This window comes from Salvelinus namaycush, chromosome 3, assembly GCF_016432855.1.
Source record: "Salvelinus namaycush isolate Seneca chromosome 3, SaNama_1.0, whole genome shotgun sequence".
Taxonomy (NCBI): Eukaryota; Metazoa; Chordata; class Actinopteri; order Salmoniformes; family Salmonidae; genus Salvelinus; species Salvelinus namaycush.
The window spans coordinates 65,801,970-65,828,118 of NC_052309.1; the positions used below are offsets into that span (position 1 = coordinate 65,801,970).

The 26,149-nt window shown below is 44.5% G+C and overlaps 1 protein-coding gene across 2 annotated transcripts in view; it reads right to left on the reverse strand.

Annotated features, from left to right (window-relative positions):
- LOC120035070 (junction plakoglobin-like) overlaps positions 1 to 26,149 on the reverse strand; it is a 65,668-nt gene that overhangs the window by 3,067 nt on the left and 36,452 nt on the right. For both annotated transcript variants that reach the window (XR_005474106.1, XM_038981839.1), the window contains exons 2-14: positions 17,978 to 18,032; positions 17,390 to 17,554; positions 16,688 to 16,941; positions 12,282 to 12,520; positions 10,862 to 11,063; positions 9,965 to 10,109; positions 9,735 to 9,838; positions 8,715 to 9,053; positions 4,902 to 5,054; positions 3,756 to 3,875; positions 3,425 to 3,575; positions 1,070 to 1,191; positions 275 to 317 (exon numbers count right to left, since the gene is read on the reverse strand). Coding sequence is in view for 1 of the 2 variants with exons in the window: in XM_038981839.1 (XP_038837767.1) it covers positions 275 to 317; positions 1,070 to 1,191; positions 3,425 to 3,575; positions 3,756 to 3,875; positions 4,902 to 5,054; positions 8,715 to 9,053; positions 9,735 to 9,838; positions 9,965 to 10,109; positions 10,862 to 11,063; positions 12,282 to 12,520; positions 16,688 to 16,941; positions 17,390 to 17,554; positions 17,978 to 17,993 (2,053 nt within the window). In the remaining variant the exon portion in view is untranslated. The remainder of the gene's footprint in view (positions 1 to 274; positions 318 to 1,069; positions 1,192 to 3,424; positions 3,576 to 3,755; positions 3,876 to 4,901; positions 5,055 to 8,714; positions 9,054 to 9,734; positions 9,839 to 9,964; positions 10,110 to 10,861; positions 11,064 to 12,281; positions 12,521 to 16,687; positions 16,942 to 17,389; positions 17,555 to 17,977; positions 18,033 to 26,149) is intronic.

Sequence of the window (26,149 nt, forward strand, 5' to 3'; positions counted from 1 at the left end):
GGAGTGCCTGGATACAGACCTTAGCCGTGGTGTATTGGCCATATACCGCACACCCCTGAGGTGCCTTACTGCTATTATAAACTGGTTTCAAACGCAATTAGACCAGTAAATAGTCATTTTTTTGTTATACCCATGGTATACGGTCTGATATACCACGGCTTTCAGCCAATCAGCATTCAGGGCTTGAACCACCTGGTTTATAATCTAGCATAGAATACAACAGTGGTGTTACATTGGTGTACTGTACTGTAGGATAGGACTGGTCCACACTCACCATCCGCCAAGTATGCAGCTTGCATGGGTACAGCATTGTGGGCCTGGAGAAAAAGAGAGAGATTGAGAAATATTCAAGTAAATATGTACCATTCTAACTTCAATACTATACTTTTATTGGATAATGCCCTTCTAAAAAACGACAGAGGCAGACATTAACTTTACATCTGGTGCCAACGACGCCCAGTCAGTAAATCTATCCCTTTGGAGTTCAATACTTCCTCATGGTGGATGTAGTGTAAACAGTAGACCTGTCTGCTTTGGGCCTCCCTGTCTCTGTTCCCCTTGACAACCTGATGAGTCAGCAGGTTCCCAGCTCGATGTGATTGATTAAAATCTATGCCAGATCTGCCACTAATCCAATCGGTGAGCCTCGATGGCAGTAATTATCCAATGAGCTTTGGGAGCCTGTGGCGATGTGTGGGGCTCGGAGATACTTAGCGCATTAGGCATGTAGATTTTGAAATGATGTACAAACTCTAGATAGAGTTAGATATTGGGGATTCATTCGTATGGTAATGCAAGCATGAAAGGTAAACATACAGATTGATTACTGAGTGGTATCGATTGTGTCGTGTCGACTTGCGTGTATTTTGATTTTGATACAGTTCTCCCCTGAAGCAATGACTGATCTGAGAAATATTGGATTGGTTTATAGCAATCCAAGGGTGGAAGCCAGTCAAGCCCTTATAGACAACTGAGATGAACCTTAAAGGTGTTCAAACAGGGCCAGCCACCACTGATCCTTGTACTGATCGCTCCCAGGCTATAGGCGGCGTCAGAGGCAGAGGCTTACCATCTCCCAGGCCGCAGGGTCGTGTTTGAACAGTGAGTGGGTGAGCTCCACGGACACACGCTTCCTGTAGTCAGAACTCTTGTCCTCCGAGATACGGAAGAGAACGGCTGCTGCATAGGTGGCTGTGAGGGAGAGGTGCGGGGAGACATGGGAAGAGGGAGTGGGAGAAAGAGGGGGTGGGTGAGGGAGGGAGGGAGAGAGAGAGAGATATCAAGAGGTTGTTTGTCATTGCCTCTATGCTATGACAGTTATGATGAGTACCCAAAATGCTAATGGGGTACATAGGACAACATTGAGAAAGCGAGATGGGCAAAGAGAGATGGGAGGCAGAGATATCATGTTTGATTAGTCAGCACACATTATTAAAAGGAGATGGAGAGAGCCCAGGGAGAGATATAGAAAGATGTCATATTTGGTTGTGGTCTGTGTGCATATGCTTGTGTGTGTGAGAGAGAGAGAGAGATTAAAAAAAATAGTGTGGAGGTTTGTGTGTACACTCTCTTAGAAAAAAGGGTACCAAAAGGGTTCTTCGGCTATCCCCATAGGAGATCCCTTTTTGGTTCCAGGTAGATCCCTTTTTGGTTTCATGTAGACCCTCTGTGGAAAAGGTTCTACATGGAACCCAAAACGGTTCTACCTGGAACCAAAAGGGTTCTACCTAGTACCAAAAAGGGTTCTACAAAGGATTCTCCAATGGGGACAGCTGAAGAACCCTTTTAGGTTCTAGATAGCACCTTTTTTCTAAGAGAGGCACGTGTGTGTGTGTCTATTTGTATGTGCAGTGCCTTTGGAAAGTAATCAGACCCTTGACTTTTTCCAAATGTCATTACATCACAGCCTTATTCTATTATGGATTACATTTTTAAAAAATCCTCAGCAATCTACACACAATACCCCAGGATGACAAATTGAAAAAATGTTTTTAGACATTTTAGCAAATGTATTAACAATAAAAAAACAGAAATACCTTATTTACATAAGTATTCAGACCCTTTACTATGAGACTTGAAATTGAGCTCAGGTGCATCCTGTTTCCATTGATCATCTTTGAGTGTTGACAGTGCATGTTAGAGCAAAAACCAAGCCATGAGGTCGAAGGAATTGTCGGTAGAGCTCCGAGACAGGATGGTGTTGAGGCACAGATCTGAGGAAGGGTACCCAAAAAATGTCTGCAGCATTGAAGGTCCCAAAGAACACAGTGGCCTCCATCATCCTGAAATGGAAGAAGTTTGGAACCACCAAGACACTTCCTAGAGCCCGGCCAAACTGAGCAATCAGGGGAGAAGGGCCTTGGTCAGGGAGGTGACCAAGAACCCGATGGTCAGTCTGATAGAGCTCTAGAGGTTCTCTGTGGAGATGGGAGAACCTTCCAGAAGGACAACCATCTCTGCAGCACTCCACCAATCAGGCCTTTATGGTAGAGTGGCCAGACGGAAGCCACTCCTCAGTAAAATACACATTACAGCCCACTTAGTTTTCCAAAAGGCACATAAAGACTCTCTGACTATGAGAGTCAAGATTCTCTGGTCTGATGAAACCAAGATTGAACTCTTTGGCCTGAATGCCAAGCGTCAAGCATGGTGGTGGCAGCATCATGCTGTGGGGATGTTTTTCAGCGGCAGGGACTAGGAGACTAGTCAGGATCGAGGCAAAGATGAACGGAGCAAAGTACAGAGAGATCCTTGATGAAAACCTGCTCCAGAACGCTCAGGACCTCAGACAACCCTAAGCACACAGCCAAAACAATGCAGGAGTGACTTCGGGACAAGTCTCTGAATGTCCTTGAGTGCTCAGCCAGAGCCCGGACTTGAACCAGATCGAACATCTCTGGAGAGACCTGAAAATAGCTGTGCAGCGACGCTCCCCCATCCAACCTGACAGAGCTTGAGAGGATCTGCAGAGAGGAATGGGAGAAACTCCCCAAATACAAGTGTGCCTAGCTTGTAGCGTCATACCCAAGAAGACTCAAGGCTAGAATCGCTTCCAAAGGTGCTTCAACAAAGTACTGAGTAAAGGGTCTGAATACTTATGTAAATGTTTCCAAAAATTTCCATTTTTTATTTTGAATACATTTGCAAGAAAGTCTAAAAACCTGTTTTTGCTTTGTCATTATGGGGTATTGTGTGTAGATTGATGATGGAAAAAAACATTTAAATCAATTTTAGAATAAGGCTGTTATTCTAGGGGTCTGAATACTTTCCGAATGCACTGTACATGGGACTGTTTCGAAAGCCCGAGTCTTTGTTTAAAAGAACAGATATATGATTGTTTGTTGAAAGCCCAAGTGTTTGTTTAAAAAAGGAGAGCTGGATCAAATCCACTAAAGCGTAAGCTGCTGCTTATGAAGAGACTGACCGATGCCCTCGTTGTTGGAGTGCAGTAGCTCCATGAGCGGGGCGGAGGCTCCCTCTGCGTCGATCATCTCCGCAGACTGCTTGTCCAGGGCCAGCTCACACAGCACCCCCGCAGACACACGCTTCACATTCTCCACATACGAGTACAACAGCTACGGACGGATGGAGAGAGGGAGGGGAGAGCTCAGACACATCTGCTAAAATACACCAAAACTCACAAGTACACACACTCACTTATTTTCACAAATTTTCCCACTTTCTCTCTCTCACACAAGTGCATACAACACCAACTGAGAGTTGTATTAGATGTATTAGACATGAATGTATTAGACCTGTACAAAGAGTGGGATGGTCTGCATGCTGGCGATCTCTCCCCTGTTGACGGGGTCTCTAGCCAGGATGTGCAGGGCTCCTGTACAGCCCTCCACTATCTCCTCCATACGAACACCATCCTGGGAGGAGAGTGGGGAAGAGAGTTAGGAACTGTGTGTTTGGGACTTTGTGAAATCCTCTGTGACGATTCGTTGATATATGGGTTTGTTTTCATCATTTAACGTGTGTGTGTGTGTGTGTGTGTGTGTGTGTGTGTGTGTGTGTGTGTGTGTGTCTGTGTGTGTGTGTGTGTGTGATCTACTTCATGTAAGCTGGTTTGACAATCTTAACAATACAACTTTGACACTAAGAGAGCACTGTATCATACAGAGAGCACTGTGTCCCAAATCATTTGGCCAAGCTCCCAATGGCTTCAAAACCGCGTAAAATTAGTAATAGACTTGAGAGGGTGTGTATGTGTGCGTATCCTGCCTCAAGTTTAAGTAAACTATTTACAGACAACGAATCAGTGAAAAACTCCCTGGTCGTCTCTCACAAACTTAGCCCACATTTCGTATTTTCCCTCAAACCACAGCTCTCTGTCTATACGTGTGAATATTGTTGTGCAGCTCAGAGTTCAAAGTGGGCCAGTGGACTGAAATGGATCTCTGTCACTGAGTCTCCCCATAGGCCAACACTGAGTTGGAGAGTTCTGGGATGGGGCGTGTGCTGGAGCTGGGGCATGGTGGTGACCACATGGACTATCCTGCTGGGACCCTGTGTGGTGCATTGCACCCCTTTACTGAGTCTGAAATACAACCTACTCGTTTTACAGTGTGAGGAACTGTTTCAAACACAGAGAATGCAGTCTTGGAATATTTGTGATTTGATGTGCAGAGTGTTGAAAGAATGTTGCCTTGGGTGCTTCAGTGTATTTGAATTGTGTATTTGGCTGAGGAGATTGTGTGATATGGCTAGCATGTAATGGAGTGGATTCATCTGTGGTATGTGGGCTGCAACGGCGGCGACTCACTCTGTATGCGTGCTGCAACTGTGAGTGACTTGCATATTTGTGGTGAAGGTGACATAACTTCTATCATTATGGATTATGACAGTGTCATTCCTGTGATCGTGAGTCTTATGTGTTGAATGGCGTCGTGGCTGACCTGGTACGTCTGCTGAGAACTGGAGGCGTGTCTCTGGGTGTCCTGGTGAGCCTTCAGCAGCAGGTTGACCAATCGGGGGATGGCTCCAGCATCCCTCAGTGGGGCCTGATTGACTGGGCACAGCGCCAGGTTACGGATCAGACCAACCGTGGCCTATGGGAAAGAGAGGGGGCGGGTTGAACGTAGCTGTATGGAAAAAGCACCAATATTATCTCTGTTACTGCTACAACACCTTATGCACAAATACATGATATACTGCATGATTATGAGAGTGCGTGTATGAAAGCATATAGTACACATCTATTAAGGATTTGGCACTGCAGTGTGGAGCTCATGTGAAAGAACGCATACGTACCGTACCCTAAGATATACACCTATATGTGCGACTGTGCAAGTGATGCACGCTGCAGCAATGTAACTGCAATCACATTTAACCGAACGTGAGATGCCATCTCCTGAAATGATGGTCTGGCTTACCATAACCCTGCCCTGTTCCCTCCCATTTCCCATACCCCGACCCCTAGCCCCAACAGGGGCCAATAACATCTTATATAGTCCCCTTTTAAAAACCTCATCATTCATTTCACATCATTAAATAACAATATCCCCTTTATTAAAAGAGCTCCGGCTGGATTGAGAATCCTCCACTGGCGTGTGCTGTGATGGAGATCTGGTTGCCTAATCCTCCACACACGCCAATGCACACACACACACACACACGCCAATGCACACACACACACACACACACACACACACACACACACACACACACACACACACACACACACACACACACACACACACACACACACACACACACACACACACACACACACACACACACACACACACACACAAATCCCCTGCTGTCTGTCAGTGAGGAGTGCAGATCAGGAGGAAAATGCAGGCATGGCCCGTAGCGTCTGCCTCCACACCGCGCAGAGAGAGAGAGAGGGAGAGGGCAGAACGATTGGCTAATTCAGCCTGTAAATGAAAGATTAGATCCTGCTTGTGCACAGAACATGTATGTGTACGCAGTCACAGATGAACATAAACACGTGTGCATTCCAGCATACATATTTATATGGCTCTCTCTGCTTATTCATATGAGTTTGGATAGACACGCACACGCACACGCACACACACACACGCACACACTCACACACACACACACAGTATGAGGTTTAAATTCAGAAGGTGTAAATGAGTGATTAGGCACAGCTTGGTGCAGACAAACATTTTGGCTGACGTAGAGCAGAAGGAGGCAGAGATAGAGGAGGTGTGTGTGTGTGAGAGGGAGAGAGCAGTGTATGTGTGTGTGTGTGTGTGTGTGTGTGTGTGTGTGTGTGTGTGTGTGTGTGTGTGTGTGTGTGTGTGTGTGTGTGTGTGTGTGTGTGTGTGTGTGTGTGTGTGTGTGTGTGTGTGTGTGTTTGTGAGAGAGAGAGAGAGAGAGCAGAGTGTGTGGGGCATTCATGTTCTTTGTGTGGGAACTAAATACAAGTCAATCAGAGCTAATGAACTCAGAAAGCCTAATAGCCCCTAAATGGGAAGTATTGTATACATGGTCAAGTAATCAGCAACAAGCTTCCAATACATGGATAGCTGGCTGCCAATAGGCCTTCGAAAACCCCAACACCTTTCTGTCAGGTGAAGTAGAGGATGAGAGATGTCAATGTTTACCTGCTGCTACAGATGGGGGACATGTGTCACTGGAGTCATAAAGGCACACATGGCCACTTGCCAAGTGCACATGCATAGGCCTACATGCACACACAGAGCGGGTACAAATACTCTTAAATGGATGACTTTCCTCTATCCTTTAAGACCAATGACAGGTGAAAACACTAGATAGGTGCCTACCACACTGCCTTCACTCCCTCATCAAACACTTTCAGATCAGAATTGAAGGAAAGGACACAAGGAAAGAACGCAGATGGACTATTGGGACACAAACATGACACACAGAGAGGCTAGTGCACATCGGGGTAAAAATAAAGGGCCATTCTTGTGGACCAGTGCCCATGGGAACGACAGAGCAGGACAGCAGGACACACACATACCCCTCGACCATTTAAGGGGTTCTGATCCGATTGGCACGAACTCAAGCGTGCTTCACGGATGCTGCTTGCTGGGAGCGAACCAGAGGAGATCAGAGACTGCAGCGCGGGGTTGGAGGGGGAAGGGAACGTAACCTTCCTTATCATACTAGTTGACTGTCTAGATCACAAGAGAGGAAAACTACCACTCATAAAGCAAAGATGACATTAAAACAAAGATAACGTACCATTGATATTACTAGTATCCAACTATTGCTATACTGTATTACTATTGATATTACTATTAGGCCTACTATCATTTTACTATATCTACTGTATATCAATAGCATAGCTAATAATGTTAAACATGGGTTTACCCTCATACTAGGCTGACATTTTAGCTTGATTTATTTCGTTGTGAGAGTGGTTATTCTGGCAAGTTGAGCATTTGACTCTCTTGCTATCCTTAAATCCACCTGCTGTCAAAGATGGGTGTGCACTATTCCCCGATGAAACAGACGACAATAACACATTGATATGAATTTATAAGGTCGCCACTGGATTCAGAGAAAAATCCAACCAATCTTGTTGTCATTGCTAAAGAATGACATCGAAGGCCTTGCAACTCCCAGACGATGTTATCATTGTTCCACGGTGACGTTGTTGTGTGAAGCATGCTACACTTACTGCCTGTGAGCAGCCCTTTTTCTCTCTCTCTCTCTCACCCAAATTAGCCATTTCTATTTGACTTAACCTTTGTGTATTTTCTCTCTCTCACTCCGGCCTCCCTCGTTTTCTCTAAAAACAAAAACAAAAAGCCAGAGAGGGGACAGTGGGAGCCAGCGGGTGTTGTCCGAGGCAGCCGAATGGTCTCCAGAGCAACCCAGCGGGATTATGGGAAGCACGTCCTGTGCCCTGCCTCGGGGTACAGCCCAGTACCCTGCCTGCACTACATCTCGCATAGTGAACAACTTCTTCCCATATGCAGGTCTCACTTTCTCCAAAACATTCCTTCTGACCTGCTTTCATTTAAAAGTAATCCTTTATTAAAGTACTACCATTTCCAAACAACAGTTCCAACTAAATGAAGGGTTCTATTCAATATGTATCGCTGAAGCGTTACAGATTCCACAGTAGAAATGTAAAGGTCACTTCCGATTGGGCCGACATATGAAGTGTTTACTATGAATAAAGTCTCCACTAAAGTGGGAACATTCAATAACGCTGTTAACCTGAACTTCCGCAATGCGAACTGAACAGAGCCCTAAATAGTACAGCTATGTTGTTTCCAATTCAAGTTAAAAAAAAATAAAAGTATTAATATGTACAGTGCATCACACATTGCAAAGAAGGGGACAATGAGTGGTGGCTGTATGTAATGATTTTAACCTCACTCAAGCACCCGTTAAATGAGGAATCATTAGAGACTGACTGCAGCTGCTGGATTTAGACACATAAATAAATGGATGTACCACAACCGGTTATTTAGGTAAACAAAACAATCACAAAGACAAAACAGCCAGCCAAACAAAACAACCGAACACTCAAGCCAGACAAAACAATAAACAAAAGATCAACTGGTCAGACAAAACAACCACAACCAGCCTGCAAACTTCACTCTTTGATCTTTCACCCCTCACCTTCAACTTAGCCAAAGTTCAGTAATGGAGCTACCAGCCAGACAAAACAATGAGACAGACAAAACAAGCACAGTATACCTTTTTCTCACCTCTTCCCCACTCCCATCCCCTCCCCAACCAACTATCTCCGCCCTCACCTTCACCACAGGCCAGTAGTGGGGCTGCCCCAGCAGCTTGACAATGGCAGGAATACCATAATGCAGCCGCACAGAATTCTGGGCCAGCTCGGCGTCCTGGTGGCGTGACGTCAGGTGGCGCAGGGCGCAGACGGCGGGCTCGGCCACATCCTCCTTTTCTCCTGCCCGCAGCACGGCGTGGATGAGCGCCTCGACGCCGCCGCACTGCGTGACCAGGGCCTTGTTGCGGGAGTTGTTGCAGGTGAGGTTGGACAGGATCCCCGTGGCGCACGTCAGCATGTTGACGTCGTCCGAACCCAGCTGTCCCACTAACACCTGCAGCAGGCCATCCAGACCCTCCTACAGACAGAGAGAGAGGCGGGTCGAGTCCTTTGTTTGTTCATTCTATGTTTTACTGTAGAACTCCAACTATGTCACTGTCTCTGTAGAACTTGATGGTACTGTCTTCATCAGAGGAGAACGACTGCCTCTTTGAAGCCACAGAATTTCAAGGCCGACCACGGGATTGTTAGCAGAAAACAGGATCTCCCATTATAGTGAATGGAAAAATGACCCTCTACATGGTCAATCTTCACATTTTTGAAGACAATCATGGCACCAACAGCTGCCTTTCTAATACACCAGATGTATGTCCTTGTACCGATGATCTTAAAAATCGCACACAGAAGACGTTATAAGGATAGTTTAGTTGCGAATGGCAGCCAGCAGTACCCTGGTCGGCTTTCAACTTGAGTTACTCAACGAAATGGGGCAGCACTGAGTTTGCCTGCAACGTCACTTCCTGGAGTAGCTCAAACTGTGCATGGTACGTCCCCATAAGACGCCATCTTAACCAACTGAATTTGGCTTCAATGTGATATGGAGTCTTTACATAGGAATAAATGGTGTCACGTGATCGATGACTTTGTTCATTCATACTGTATATACAGTCATTGGTCTTTATAGATATACAGTCATTGGTCTTTATTAGCCTATGGTACGGTCTATGCTGATTCAAAATGGACTCTATGGTTTCCTGACCTGTTTAGTGGCAGCATCAGACAGGTTCCTCAGGGTCCAGAGGCAGTTCTGTGTGAGGCGCTGGCTGGAGCCGGTCAGGTGCTGTCCCAGGGCCTGCATGCCCCCTGGAAGGATGAGAGAGGAAGTTAAAGATGGCTCCTTTATGGATAGGATGAGACAACACACACACACAGACACACACATACGTACGGACACACACCCACCCCAAAAACACACACACACACACTCACCAGCTTCCACTATGGCGGGCTTGTTGCTAGGGCACACTGAGAGAACTTTGAGCACACGGCTGGTGGTCCACAGCAATTTCTCATAATTATAGTTCCTCATGATGAAGACCAGCCCCTCAGGGCCCCCGTTGGCTAGGATGATAAGCTGAGAGGAATAACAATGAAAAAACACTGTCATATACAATGAAATATCGTTACAGAGTTTGGAAATTGCATTATGAATTGTCTCAAATATGATTGTTTGAATAATAATAGCAGTATGTGTATTTGATTGAATTATATTCACTTAATATTCAGTATATTACTGATGTAATACAGGGTATTAAAGACACTAGTATTATTATTCTAACAATCATATTTGAGACAATTCATAATACAATGTAATGTAATGTCCAAACTCTGTAGCAATGCAACTGAAGGCAGCCAGTGGTAAGGCCATGTACAGTGTACGTGTTTGTGTTCATGTACACACACACACACACACACGTCACGTGCATATACACCCTTGCTCCCCTGCTGTGCAGCTGCAGGTGGCACTAAAAGGGATCACGCATAATCCAGACCTGCAAGTACACACATACACACACTGCAAGTACACACACACACACACACACACACACACACACACACACACACACACACACACACACACACACACACACACACACACTCTCTCCCCTGACTGCAGTGAAGAGATGCAGGTAGTCCGTGCCAATACCACTATGCCAATATGATGTCTCAAGCATTATCCACACGCATACACGCCAAAACACACACACACACACACACTCTCCCCTGGCTGCATTCAAGAGATGCAGGTAGTCCGTGCCAATACCACTATGCCAAATATGATGATCCCCATGCATACGCATTAAAGACCCCCCACCCACCACGCACCTTGCTCTCCTGGTTTCCATAGGAGAGCAGCTGCAGGCAGTCAGTGGTGATGGCCAGGAACTTGGGGTTGCTCTTTTTCAGCAGGGGCACCATCCTCTGCAGGCCGTCGGCCAGGCGCACCGCCATCTTGGCTCCCTCCTGGTGCAGTAGCAGGTTGTGGAGGGTCGTGATGGCATAGAACAGCACTGACTCCATGGGAGAACTGAGGGAAGAGGAGAGGGGAGGGAAGCAGGGAGGGAGGGGAGAGGGAGAGGGAGGGAAATAGAGAGGCAGAGACCAGATGAAGAGAGGGAGGTATGAGAGAAATTAGCATGACCTTTCTTTTCCCAATTAGTTCCCTCTGAATTTCATTTGCTTTAATTAGTTTTTTTTAAATGTGCCCTTGCTGCTCTTTGTATCATTAAAAAAAAACATATTTCTCTTTCATGAATCTGCATCTAAGTCCCTATTTGACAGTCTTGTACAGGGAGGTTCTTCCATTTGTATTTATCTGAATTTTGTTTCTGAATTAATTAAATGTCTTAATTTAGTCTCTGTCTGGTGCCTCCTAGACTGTTATACAGGGTTTATACTGTGTGAACAGAGATAAAGGGACTCTGCCTGAGAAATGACTATGTAAAATGGCCGCCACTTATCGTGAGGTTAAAATGAGCCTGGTGGTCAGGTTGAAATGATGTGCAAACCAGTTTGGCCAAGTTAATGAGCACAGGATGACACCTCATTTCTGATGGGTAATAATGTGATATGCTAATATGTTAGCCTTCAGGCAGTAGTGGACATGGTGGATTGGATACACACACATAAGCATGCACGCACGCACGCACGCACACATACTTACACACGCCCATGCTTTCACACACACACACCAAACACACACACACCACACACACGCACACACAAATGAACACACACAGCACGTACACAACTGCAGATGCAGAGACAGGCCAGATCAGTGTGTGCCTAAATCCCTTTATTTCTAACACTGAATTCCACCTTACAAGTATCTATTTGTCTCTCTTTCACCCCCTTGCTTTTTCTCTCTCTTTCTTTCATTAATTCACTCCCCATCAAACCACCAACCTACAATGCCTATAAAAATATAAATTCCTCACTCTATCCATCCATCCATCCATCCATCCAACAAGTCCATTCTCCACTTTAACCATAAAAGCATCCAAACATCTACCGATCCTTCTATCTACGATCCATACCTACTCCTTCACATCAAATCATTTACCAACAATCTATCCAAACATCTGTCGACACTTCTATCTACGATCCATACCTACTCCTTCACAACAAATCATTTACCAACAATCTATCCAAACATCTGTCGACACTTCCCTCCCTCCATCTATCCACTGCCATCTACCCCTCAACATCCATCCATCCACCCACTAATCCCTCCCTCCTCTCCTACCTGAGCATGCGGACCAGGGCAGGGACGCCCCCGGACTTGAAGATGGCGAGCAGGCCCTCTCTCTGGTGGGACAGGCTGTGGAGGACGCTGGCAGCACAACGGGCTGTCTCCATGTCTCCCGTGTTCTGCATGGCCCGCACCACCGCCGCCACCATCTGGGGGGACTGCATCAGCACCCGTCGAGACGCCTCTTTCCGTGTCAGCTGGTTCACGATCATGGCCGCCTTGTTGACCACCACCTGTGGGGAATAAGACGTTGCATATTTGTCCATTTCTGCGCATGCAAAATGGTGGCATTGGGTTGGGACCCATTATTAGGTCTGCACATTTCTTTAGGATTATGGCTTTTTTTAAACGTTGCACTTCAGCAATTCGTGGGTACATTGAACATGGTCATTGATAACAAGATTTAGGAACAGACCACGACTTGAGTTTGAATTGTGAGTAGAAGACAGAGCAGGACTGGGTCCATCATGACTTTCAATCGCAATCAGAACTGACCACATAAGCCTCAACTCAAGCAATGTTGTACACTGAATCACTTAAGGACACCTGAAATTATGTTAAATGACAATATCAACCTAGAGAGGATTTGTTTCTGGGGTAGTCCTAATCTGTGTCCAATCTAATGGGCTCAGTCACGACCTTGACAAGCACAGCCAGAGCCACAGAGAGCTAGTAGCTAGTCAAGCATGGAACTGGATCAATGCTAGTCAGCAGGACGGTGCGCAAGTGTGAGGAGGGACAGCACACAACAGTGACAGAGTCAATGTCACTATTAAGGACATAATAGTACTTCTATAGTACAAGAGACACAGTACCTTCAGAAAGTATTCATACCAGTTGACTTATTCCACATTTTGTTGTGTTATGGCCTGAAATAAACCGTGATTAAATATAAACATTTTTCTCACCTAGCTACACACAATACCCCTTAGTGACAAAGTGAAAACATGTTTTTAGAAAGGCTTGCACATTTATCTAATTTACATACTTTCTAGACCCTTGGGAGCGATTACAGCTTTGAGTCTTTCTGGGTAAGTCTCTAAGGGCTTTCCACACCTGGAATGTGTAACATTTGCCCATTATTCTTTTCAAAATTCTTCAAGCTCTGTGAAATTGATTGTTGATCATTGCTAGACAACCATTTTCAGGTCTTGCTATAGATTTCCAAGTAGATTTAAGTCAAAACTGCAACTCGGCCACTCAGGAACATTCACTGTCTTCTTGGTAAGAAACTGCAGTGTAGATTTGGCCTTGTGTTTTGGGTTATTGTCCTGCTGAACTGTGAATTCATCTCCCAGTGTCTGGTGGAAGGCAGACTGAACCAGGTTTTCCTCTAGGATTTTGCCTGTGCTTAGCGCCATTCCGTTTATTTTTTATCCTGAAAAACTCCCCAGTCCTTAACGATTACAAGCATACCCATAACATGATGCAGCCACCACTATGCTTGAAAATATGGAGATTGGTACTCAGTAATGTGTTGTATTGGATTTGCCCCAAACATAACACTTTGTATTCAGGACAAAAAGTGAATTGCGTTGACACATTTTTTGCAGTATTACTTTAGTAGTGGCTTGTTGCAAACAGGATGCATGTTTTGGAATACTTGTATTCTGTACAGGCTTCCTTCTTTTCACTTTGTCAATTAGGTTAGTATTGTGGAGTAACTACAATGTTGTTGATCCATCCTCAGTTTTCTCTTATCACAGCCATTAAACCACCATTGGCCTCATCGTGAAATCCCTGAGTGGTTTCCTTCCTCTCTGACAACTGAGCTAGGAAGGACTTGGGCTGTTGCAGTAACCATATTACATGAGTCAAGACCACAGTAAAATTCCATGTGACTGTTGAGTCACATTAATCTCCTTTTATGCACTCTGGACATGCTTTGGTAGTACCCAATTTGCCATCTACCATCAGGGCCTAATGGCCTGGTACTCAGGGCTCTATTGTCCCTCTAACCACTCTGACATCCATGAAAATGCTTCGAAAAGCACATCAAACACTTATCATCAAAACAGTAGGCCTATCGTACTTTAAAAACTCATCTCACTGTGATGATCAGTTTGAACTAAGAAGTTCAACAGCAGGTTGAAACAGTGTAAAACACGATTGTTGTGGATGTTGTTTGAAAGCCTAACACAACAAAATGGACAGCCTTTCTACGGTGATGATTAATTCAAAACACTCATATGCATATTATAGCTTACGCATAGGCTATGAGCCCAAGCCCGAGAAAAAAGAAAAAAAAAGAAGAAAAAAGATGATTGTGCCGTTATACAACACATAGCCTAGCGCATATTACGCATGGCAGAAAAACATAAAAAAACACTGATTTAAGATGTCTTGGTACATAATTGGTCTAGCTTATGCTCCAAAATTAAACAAATTTGAATAATCGCCTTTGAGTGTGGACCGTATTATTATACATACTGGATGGACTGGTTACCTTATGCTACTCTCCAAAAAGTCTATCCATTAGTCTTGGAGAGAACGTATAGCCAGCCCTAGGTGATGCTCTTGGTTCATTTATTTATTTATTTTAAGGGGTGGATCAGCTTAATATTGCGGAAAGAATGTTGCTTCCATCAATGTAATTGTCTGCATCATTTCCAATCCCCCATATATTTTTTTTGTAAATATATATATCCATACACGCATGCATACATATACACATATATACATACACATACCTATATAGACATACATACTTTTTTGTAGAATATACCTTTATTATTATTCCCCGCAAACCCTACCACCGATCCCCCAATTGGAGTAAACTAATAAACACTTCGGCTTCTACCTTCAATTCATACATCTTATACACATTTCACAGACACAGTCTACCCCACAATAGCTCTCTCCCGTTTGTTCTCAGTCCTTCCTCTATTTCTGATGTCCATCCAGTTTGATTTCTATTTGTAACTGTGCTATTTCACAAAAGTTCTGACCCTATATGACAACATCTTGGTTCATTGTTTATGCAGGGCGGTTTACACTTAGCCTGATTTTAAATAGGCTACTAATAGGGATTGAAAAAAATATTTTCATAATTAATTGAGAGTCACATTACCTTCAGCTATACAGAATATCTCACCATCATGCATTTCCATCTCCTCCGCTCTCGCCTTTATTCCTTTCCTGAGCGAGCAGACGGGCTGTCCACAGTTTAGTGAAATATGTTATGTTTGCGAAAACATGTTACTATTGATGTTCCGGAACAGATTTCACTTGGTTTCCCATATTAAATGGGTAGCTGCAGGAACAAGGTTTGAAAGCCAATGGTATATAGAGTTTGGGCAGAATATCACCTGTCGGGGCAGCGAGAGCATGCTCCTCAGTGGTCGATGGGTGGAGTGATCGATGTGGTTGAATCTGTGTTTGAAATTCAACTGCTCTACTGAGGGACCTTACAGATAATTGTATGTGTGGGGTACAGAGATGCGGTAGTCATTCACAAATCATGATCAACACGATTATTGCACACAGAGTGAGTCCATGCAACTTACGTGAGTTGTTCAGCTACGTTTTTCTACAGAATTAATTTAGGCTTGCCGTAACAAAGTGGTTGAATAATTATTGATTTAAGACGTTTCAGCTTTTCATTTTTTAATTAGTTTGTACACATTTCTAAAAACATAATTCCACTGACATTACAAAACGTAGCAATTTAATCCATTTTAAGTAATGGGGTTTGAATACTTTCTGAAGGCACTGTACATTAGATACACACAGTACACACTTTTCTCTTACAATAGTCACTGGCTGAATAATTTCCAAATCAGCCTATTTGTTTAAACAGTGTAATTGAGTTTGATCAAAGATTGCTCCCAGCAGGCAGCAAGAGGCTGTTGGGGGGTGGGGGGGGGGGTGGGGGGGGGAGACAAGGTCATCCATTGGAAGGTCTTTAATCTAGAAATCAAAGGCCATATTTTCTATTTGATTAGCTGCAGTGGTATAAAATACTTAAGTAAAAATACTTTAAAGTACTGCTTTAAAGTATTTTTGGGGGGTAGTTTTTGGGCGGTATCTGTACTTTACTATTTATATTTTTGACAACTTTTCCTTTTACTTCACTACATTCCTAAATAAAATTAGATACTTTTTACTCCATACATTTTCCCAGAAAATGGTCCAATTTGCACACTTATCAAGAGAACATCCCTTGTAGAAATACTTGTAGACTTTTACTCAAGTAGTATTTTACTGGGTGACTTTCACTTTTACTTGAGTCATTTTCTATCAAGGTATCTTGATAGAAAATTTTAGGGTTCAGATCGTTTTTAATAGGAGCACGTTGGAAATAGTGTTGTTTAATGCATTCATGTGTTAACATCTGTGCTTTGTGAAAATGGGATTTATAACAATGTTAAGTTTTTTTGAAACTCTTAGATGTTAGTTACCGCATCATCGTCGGCCAACAGCTTGGTGAGCTCGGGCACGGCGCGAGTGGCCAGCTCGGCGTCATCCTGGTAGTTAATGAGGTGGACGATTGCGGTCTTGAGGAGCTGCGAGGGCTCAGCTAGCCGCTGGACGTTGGTCTGCTGACCCGGGTCAGTCTGAGTGGACAGCACCGCCTCGCCCTCCACCAGGGTCTCTGGGAACATGGCCGCTCTCACTCGCTGGGCCCGCGTCAGGGTGTACTGGGCCTCCACCTCTGGAGGGAGAGAGGGACGAGAGAGGGATGAGAGAGGGAGGAGAAAGGGAGGAGGAGGGGGAGATCAACGGATACGTGGATAGATTTATCCATAGATAGTGTTTCAAACTAGGGATATTTTGAAAGAGGTTCTAGCCCCTAGTCAGTGAGTACCTAGTTTTTCAGAAGAAGAACCATGCCTATTTTAAGACATGAAGCCAGTCCAAACTGGCCTGTGTACGTTTGTGATGGCCTATGAGCGAGTGAGTGAATCACAGCATGGTTATGACATTGAATGAGTAAGTGTTGACCTATTTGTACAGAAAGAGAAAGAGATGTAGAGAGACTGAAAGAGAAGTAGAGCGAGAGGGAACAACGGAATGAGAGAGAAAGGGGGGGATGGGAAGAGAGAGGGGGAAGTGGGAATACGAGAGAAAGGGCGAGAGAGAGATAGAGAGATAACTTATACCTGTAGGGTTTTCCACCAACGTGTTGGTGACGGCATACTTCTTGGCGCTGTACTCTGTGCCCTCGTCATCTCGCACGGTGGTGGCGCCTGATTGGATGCCGGAGTCGTGGGCGTAGTATGTCTGCTGCCACTCGGCCACCTTCACCGAGCCCTCTGCCTCGTTCACTGGGAGGCGCGGGAAGTGAGAGCGAAAGAAAGAGAGAGAAGAGAGCGAAGCGAGAGAGAGATAGAGAGAGCAGAGAGAGAGAGAGAGAGAGAGAGAGAGAGAGAGAGGGGGGGGGGGACAGGTTGGAAGAGTGACATAGCGTCTAATTATCACTTTTCACAATCCTAGACCCTGGATTAACCTTGTGACAGAGTGGATACGTAAAACGGGCCATAAAAATAGTGTGATTGATTGACAGAGCCAGTGGTCTGTTGTTTCCCTCAAGACACTATATTTATGCTCAGCCACTCCGAAGGGACACTGAGTGGACGGTTGCCAGTGTGTTTCTAGGGTACAGCAGCACTGTGCTCCAAACTTTGGTTAATCAAGGACGATTCTTTGCAGATTAAACGATGCCAGCGAGTCTTTAACAAAATACTTACTTTGCATGGACATCATCACTGTCCAGTCTCAAAACTGGCCTTTGGAGAGAACTTTCTGGAAGAGAGGAAAAAATAGAAAGAGAGAACATGAGGCCATGAATCATGGTCCTGTGTGGCTCAGTTGGTAGAGCACGGCCCTTGCAACGCCAGCGTCGTGGGTCGGTATTTTGGTATTCATTAGGATACTAGGATATGTAAAATGTCACAGTAATGTCGATATAATATTAAGTGTTAAATTAAAAATCAAAAAATAAGTTTGTGCGTCCCCATAAAATCGAACTAGGTTTGTGCAGCACGACAGTAAGGACTGAGAGTGGCGTAAATGGGACAGACTCCATATCCCGTCCCTACGGTACAGCCCGACCCAACTACTGCAGGGCGGGGGGGGGCGAGAGACAGTGACATTTAAGAAGTGGTGAGCGTCTCTCCCTGAAAAGGTTTCTCCTTTCCGTTTGCCAAACAATGCTTAATTCATGACTATAATTAGGCCAATGGTGGAGATGAGCGACAGAGGGAGGAGGGTGGCGGTGGTATTGCAGAGAAATAATCCAAATGCATTATGGGAAAGAGCATTGTCCCCTGCTGTTTGTGACAAATATTCCCCAGGAGACAACAGAGAGGTTTTCTGCGTGTTTGTTGCTGACGTAAATAGCTACAAAGTACTCGCTGGAAGGAGCTAAATCAATTATTGACCCTAATTTTGGGAGGGAAATCATTTTTTTTGCTCTCCTCTGGGCTAATCAATGTCTGAATTGGCCATTCTGCCAAATAGCTCATATCTATTTGCTAACCACTTACTGAATAGCACATAAAACAAAGTGATAAATACATGATGAGTGATCTAGGCTACTTGGAATGTGTGGTTGTGTGGAGCATGTGTGTGTGTGTGTGTGTGTGTGTGTGTGTGTGTGTGTGTGTGTGTGTGTGTGTGTGTGTGTGTGTGTGTGTGTGTGTGTGTGGTGTATGTCCACTGTCCATGTATGTGTATCTGATGCTGATCTTGTTCAAAGCGAGATATCTAAAACTCAATATGCTAGCCTATATATAAACCACATTTTCTCCATACCGAATGAGAACTAGCTAAGAAATTATGACAAAAACGCTCTCTTTAACTGAGCTTAAACTGACTGGAAGGCAGACGGAGAACTTAACAAATGAGCAAAGCGTAACTGCTTTTCTCCAGGCATGGAAAACGGTTCATTCATTTCATCATCACCCCCTTCACAACGTAATGAAGTGTTCCGCGTGACTGACAGGTAGATGAAAGACCGCCAGTTTCCACACCAACCACACAATCTCCCATAGAGCCAATGCTACTGAGTGGGGCCTCGATCCGCACCCCCACTTAGAGACAATGAAGCCTGTCTGTCTGACACAAAATGTCAGGGTGACAGAAGCCGTTATTCCGGTCATTCTTAAATTTGTTTCTGTAATCTCCACGGACACGCATTTTTCTCGCAACCTCTTTTTCCTATCTCTCATTCTATCCATCCCTCCTGTTCTCTCTCCAAGGACACTTAATCTCTTTGCTCATTTTTAGCCACACCATTAAACTCTCTACGTTGTATTTTCTCAATCGTTCCTTCAACCCTCTATAAAAAAATTGCTTTTCCACCAAATGCTTTTTCTCTTTTTCCTCTTTCCAAACCACTGTTCCTCCCTAAAGTCTCTCTCTGTCTCTCTGTCCCCCCCCCCCCTCGCTCCGTTTATTCTGGAGAAGATAAAAACCAACTCCACCACTCTCTCACTGTCGCTTGGGGACACACAAGGCTTCTGGGAAATTGCTTTTTTAATTGTTGTTGTTATGATGCCACACCGCCTGTTTTCCTCAAGTCATTAATCAAACTGGCCATGGAGGGTCTCATATCGACACACACACACACACACACACACACACACACACACACACACACACACACACACCCCAAGAGCCAGTTTGTCTAGCTAACGGTGGCCAGGGATGGTATTTAGTTAATTAAAAAGCACTTAAAAACATTGTGGTGGAATTCAAAATGTCTTTTTACAGAACTGCCTTGACATAATGAAATAATACACGGTTAGCATATTACTCTTGGATGAACCTTCTTCATTAATGAATACGGTCCGTTTGTTCATTCAGTTTATCTGAAGGCTTTGGTTTGGTTCAAAGGGAAAAACCGTGTCTGTTGCCCCTGCTCTGTGATTTAGAAAGAGGAGGAGATTTTTTCTTTCCTTTTACATTAGAATACAATGGTGATACTACTTAAAGTAGGCTATACACACCATGTACTGCGGGGTTTAATCTCGGTCAGTCGTTTTGAGGAGTATTACTGTAAGTGTGTGTGTGTGTGTGTGTGTGTGTGTGTGTGTGTGTGTGTGTATAGACGTGTATCCCCATAGGTCAAGGCCAGAAATAACCTGGGCAGGAAAGAGCAGAAGAGGGGAAATTCCTGTTTTCTGTCCATTGTCCCAGTGAAGGTCATGAGTATATTAACGTAATCTATTTTTTCTCTTTCCTTTTCACTCCGTCCCATTCTTTCTTTCACCTTTATAAGTCCCCTGCTTGCTGTATCAATAATTATTGGCTTCGCTCCCTGTATGTTTCTACCTCTCTCTTGTATTCATCTCACATATCAATTTCTCTCTTTCACTCACACACACAGTACATCAAGGCGGCTGTTGCCAGGGCTCTGAGGCGCAGGGAGGATGTTTTTGGATGGCGCACAGCTGAACAACGCTACACCAGCAGATCTACCCTCTTCTATTCGACCTTAACGGTCTGTGCAAGTTTGGCAGCGTGCGTTTGTGTGTGCGTTTGTAGGTTGCAGGTCAACAGAGTGCGTGTGATGTGTTTGCATGTGTGTGAGACGTATTGATGTCGATGACACACAAACGTATTGACGGCTGACTCACGGGTCCTTGGTACTTATACTTCACTGTGGATGTGTGTGTGCGACTGACAGTGTGTGTGTGTGTGTGTGTGTGTGTGTGTGTGTGTGTGTGTGTGTGTGTGTGTGTGTGTGTGTGTGTGTGTGTGTGTGTGTGTGTGTGTGTGTGCAGACAAGGTCAACGGTCATCCCGTCTCTCCATGGCTGACTCATCTCCAGGATCTGATAATGAGATGACAGTCTCTCTCTCTCGCTCTCTCTCTCATTCTCTCTCTCGTTCTCTCTCTCGTTATTTCTCTCTCTCGTTTTCTTTCTCTCTCGTTCTCTCGTTCTCTCTCGATCTCGTTCTCTCGCTCTAACCGCTGTACACACCGGGCCATGCAGATGAAAGCAGCGGCCGTTTATTTGGCATCACAGTCAGCTGCAGATACGCCGTGTTTGCCAAACTCCTGGAGCGGATCTGATGACACTGTCACTCCCCCCCGGTCAGCCTCCAATTACAAACCCAGCCAGTGTTCCCAACTCTCCTTCCCAACATGCTGTGCTACTGATCTCAGACCTGTGAAAAGCTTCTGCTGTTGCTGTTGTTAATTCTATTCCTATGTTGTTGATCCCCAGGGCCGACCCTACCATTTTGTGGGCCCTAAGTGAAAATGTGTTGCCTCCCCCCCACCTAGCAGGAAAACATTTTAGTGGCCCCACTCTTGAAGGTGCAGAGAAAAAAAATGTTTTCGAGTTCATTTCCTGCAATTCTACACATTGTGCTATGGGGTGGAGAGATTTTTTTGTGGTTTTGAAGCTTATTTCCTGCAATTCTACACATTTTGCCATGACTTAAGCTATATTATGATATCTGAGAGAGAGTGACTAACAAAATCAATGGGGGCCCCCTGGAGGTGAGGGCCCCTGGGCATGTGCCCTACATGCCCAGTCGATAATTTGACCATGATTAGTACACATTTAGATAGCTGGCTAGACTAACTTACCAATCTAAAAAATCTTAGCTGACATGGGGTAATTGAGTGACTGACATTACAAGAGAAAAACTGCTGATGCACAACCAAATTTTGAAACTGCACCCTGTGTATTCTACTATTCAAACTCTCAAAAGTAAGTTGAGACCACGACTGAGTCCCCCCCCCCAAAAAAGTGCGGGACCCTAAGCGGTCGCTTATGCTGCTTATGCCTAGGGCTGGCCCTGTTGTTCCCTCCCCAATGCTCTCCCACTGTTTCTAGACCTGTGAAAAGGTGCTGCTGCTGCTGCTGCTGTTATTCTAAGCTCACTGACACTCTCCCACTGTTCTCAGACCTTTGAAAAGGTGCTAGTGCTGTTGCTGCTGCTGTTGTTGTCCCCTCCCTGTTGCTCTGTTCGCCCTCTGTTCCTAGACCTGTGAGGAGGTGACTGCATGTTAAGAAGCGGTCCCTTGTTTGGTGACTGACAGTGCTGCTGTGATGTAGAGGTAGTAAGTTAGAGCAACATGCTGTACCTTGATATGTCAGGCTGACCTAAGTATTCCAGTGGAGACACAACCACCACACTAAGCTCCAGAGAAACCATCACACTGAGCTCCAGAGAAACCATCACACTGAGCTCCAGAGAAACCATCACACTAAGCTCCAGAGAAACCATCACACTGAGCTGTAAATGTGTTTGGAGCGTGGATGCTGTGCAGAGTTCTGCTTTTGTCCTCTGTACCTAAATCATTCAGGTGTTTACAACACCCTTCTGTCACCATCACCCTGACAGCAGCTCAAATGTCACTTAAAGGGATAGTTCAGGTCAAATCTATATTTGGGTCGAATTACCCTTACCTGAGTTGTCTGAAGGCCATGGTGACAGAATCCACAAGAATCCATTATTTACTTCTGCCACGGCGACGAGTTAGCGTATAAGCATCGTCAAAATTCATGAATGTAAACAGCCAAAACAATGTTAGCAATGCTGCACTACAAGCCCACACTTCCTCAAAAATACTTCAAACTATTATTTTTGGCTCTGGTAATCAATCTGCGAGTCCCAATGGAATATAATGCAACTTTATTGTCCATTTTACAGCAAAGAACAGAAAAAGATGCGGCTGTGAGACTACATGAGGAAAAAGTTCCAGTTTAGAGTGACAAAATTCCAGCGATTATTTCAGCATTATGCGTGGTAAAAAATATACTGAACATGTAAAATTAACATGTAAAATGTTGGTCCCATGTTCATCAGCTGTCCGGGTGGCTGGTCTCAGAGGATCTTGCAGGTGAATATGGTTATACGTGGTCTGTGGTTGTGAGGCCGGTCGGACCTACTGTCACATTCTCTAAAACGCCGTTGGAGGCGGCTTATGGTAGAGAAATTAACATTAAATTCTCTGGCAACAGCTCTGGTGGACATTCCTGCAGTCAGCATGCCAATTGCACACTCCCTTAAAAATGTTGACATCTGTGGCATTGGTTTTTGTGACAATACTGCACATTTTTGAGTGGCCAGCACAAGGTAATGATCATGCTGCTTAATCTGCTTCTTGATAAGCCACACCTGTTAAGTGGATGGATTATCTTGGTAAAGGATGCTCACTAACAGGGATGTGCACAAAAGTTGATAGAAACAAGCATTTTGTGCGTATAGAACATTTCTGGGATCTTTTATTTCAGTTCATGAAACATGGGACCAACACCTTACATGTTGTGTTTATATTTTTGCTCAGTATAGTTTTCACATACAAACTTTATATGTCCGAACTCAGAATCAAATATTCTTCTCAAAAATAACATGTGGTAGAACGTTTATTTTGAGTGGCAATTTTCTGTGTTTATCAAAGAGCCATCAGGTAGCCTGATTTCAGATGTATCCATGTAAACAGGATTATTAGGAAAATTGTTCTTCTTGCAGAGCATGTAAACATTTTAATTGAACTATTATATTAATCTGACCATTCACAATAATACCAGTATTGTGTGCATGTAACCGTACTCAGAGAAGATATTGTTTATAAGGGATAAACGTATACAAGAAGCCTTTTATATGTAAAGCCTTTACAAGCAATATCTTATCTTGCTCCCTCAGATTCTTTCCCCAAATTATACAGAGGCAACAGTATGTTTTCCTTTTCTGACTTTACAGAATATTACCCACCTCTTTCTTTGCTCCAACCACCCTTTCTTAGTTCCTCCTCTCTCCCCATCCAACCCCATTTCTCAGTTCCCTCTCTCTCCCCATCCAACCCCATTTCTCAGTTCCCCCTCTCCCCATCCAACCCCATTTCTCAGTTCCCCCTCTCCCCATCCAACCCCATTTCTCAGTTCCCTCTCTCTCCCCATCCAACCCCATTTCTCAGTTCCCTCTCTCTCCCCATCCAACCCCATTTCTCAGTTCCCTCTCTCTCCCCATATAACCCCATTTCTCAGTTCCCCCTCTCTCCCCATCCAACCCCATTTCTCAGTTCCCAATCTCTCCCCATATAACCCCATTTCTCAGTTCCCCCTCTCTCCCCATCCAACCCCATTTCTCAGTTCCCCTTCTCTCCCTATCCAACCCCATTACTCAGTTCCCTCTCTCTCCCCATCTAACCCCATTACTCAGTTCCCTCTCTCTCCCCATCCAACCCCATTTCTCTCTGAGAATAGTATCTACTGAGTCAAACTGCAAAACCTCTGCAGTATTTACTGTATCTCCCTCTCTCACAACTCCTTAATGCCGTCTGCTCCCCTCCTCTCCCCCGCGTACCTCTATAGACTCTATAACCAAGCAGCAGTCCCTTATCTTCCTATAAGGTATTTGCTGAGTCAGAGGGTATAGTATGTACGGGAGCTCAGGGATCTGAAGAGTCTTTAGTAAATCTGAGGTTACATACTGTGCTCAGCCTGAAGTGCCCTTTAGGTCCTATGGTAAATGATAGTTCACAGAGCCATGACAGGCGCAGTTGCACAGGATGTAGGCCTAGACAGGTAGGGTAGCGGGAAACTATACATATGTGGGTCAAACTTCTGTTGAGTGGGGTGTCTCACTCTAAACATTCAGGCTTCTGCTTATTAAAAATCCAAAATGGACTTGGAATGATCATTTAGAGATATTCCTAGAGATCTAGCCTACCTATTCGAGTGCACACAACATGTCTAGCTGAATCACATCATCCTCTGCAAGTGGCTACACTCCAGCAGTTAACAAACTCCATAGGGTAGCTGATCTAATATGAATAATCATCAATCAATACAGACTGATCACTGTAGGATGGCGGGTGATCATCAACTGAAATGATGTCACTAATGTACTTATGGAGATCGATGAGGTGATTAAACATGGTGCACTCACAGAATAGGATAGGAGAATATTGGGAATTAGTAGATGTCAACGTAGCATCATCACTCATGTTTCCACGTGAACGAGCGCAACATGGACTAGCATTCAAACTCAGAGGTAACAGCAGGGTTTCGGCTAAATTGTGCCGTAGCTCAGCCCTATGCAGTATCTTTTTAAAGCTCAGCCAAGGGCCAGATGTCATAAGAAAGTCTCCAAATGAGTCGCAGAGGGTGACAAATGATTTGAGCACGACAGAAAACTTCCTTGCTAGTGGTGAACTTTCTATTGATTTCAATGGAATGATGTGACAGACCAGATAGAAAGGAATTATGGTCTATTGTATTAGACCAACTAAGCAAGACGTTATAGCCAGTTACTTTTTGCTCTCACTTTTATTAAGTTAGTTCAAAAGAACTGCCCTTCACACAAGCACGATAAAAGTGAAGAGTTTGGTTGTTCAAAGGAGCTTTCGGAATACATTTCTGTAATAATGAGTTGGCATAAGAACTTAGTGTGCTACAAACTACAAAGCTAGAGGATAAATGAAGCGGACCAAAAGGACAGCAAATTATTTCTTCCCAGTAATTTACAGACTTTGTTCCCGTAAGAGTAGTATCATTGCCTCACATGGCTGGCTAATTATCTCATCTCTGCCACGTAAGTGGGCACAGCTCACAAGGAACCCGAGCACAAGGGAGAGGAGGATACAGGTCGAATCAGAGATCCGAAAACAGCTTTTTCGGGATCACAAAAGGACATACCTAACCTCACATGCCCCCAATGAGGAACAACTTATTTTCTCTCCCTCTCTCCTAATCTTAAATTGCACTGGCAAGCGCTGTGCCCCGCAAGAGATTCTACTAAAAAGACACCATCGGGCCAAACGTTTCAAGGCCAGGTAACAAATGGATCCTGTCACGACGGTGTCATGAATTCATTAGTTGGCCATTCTTCCGACTGCACCCAGACTCAGCCACTAGACTGAGGTAACATCAAGAGGAGACCTCCCTACTTTTCAAC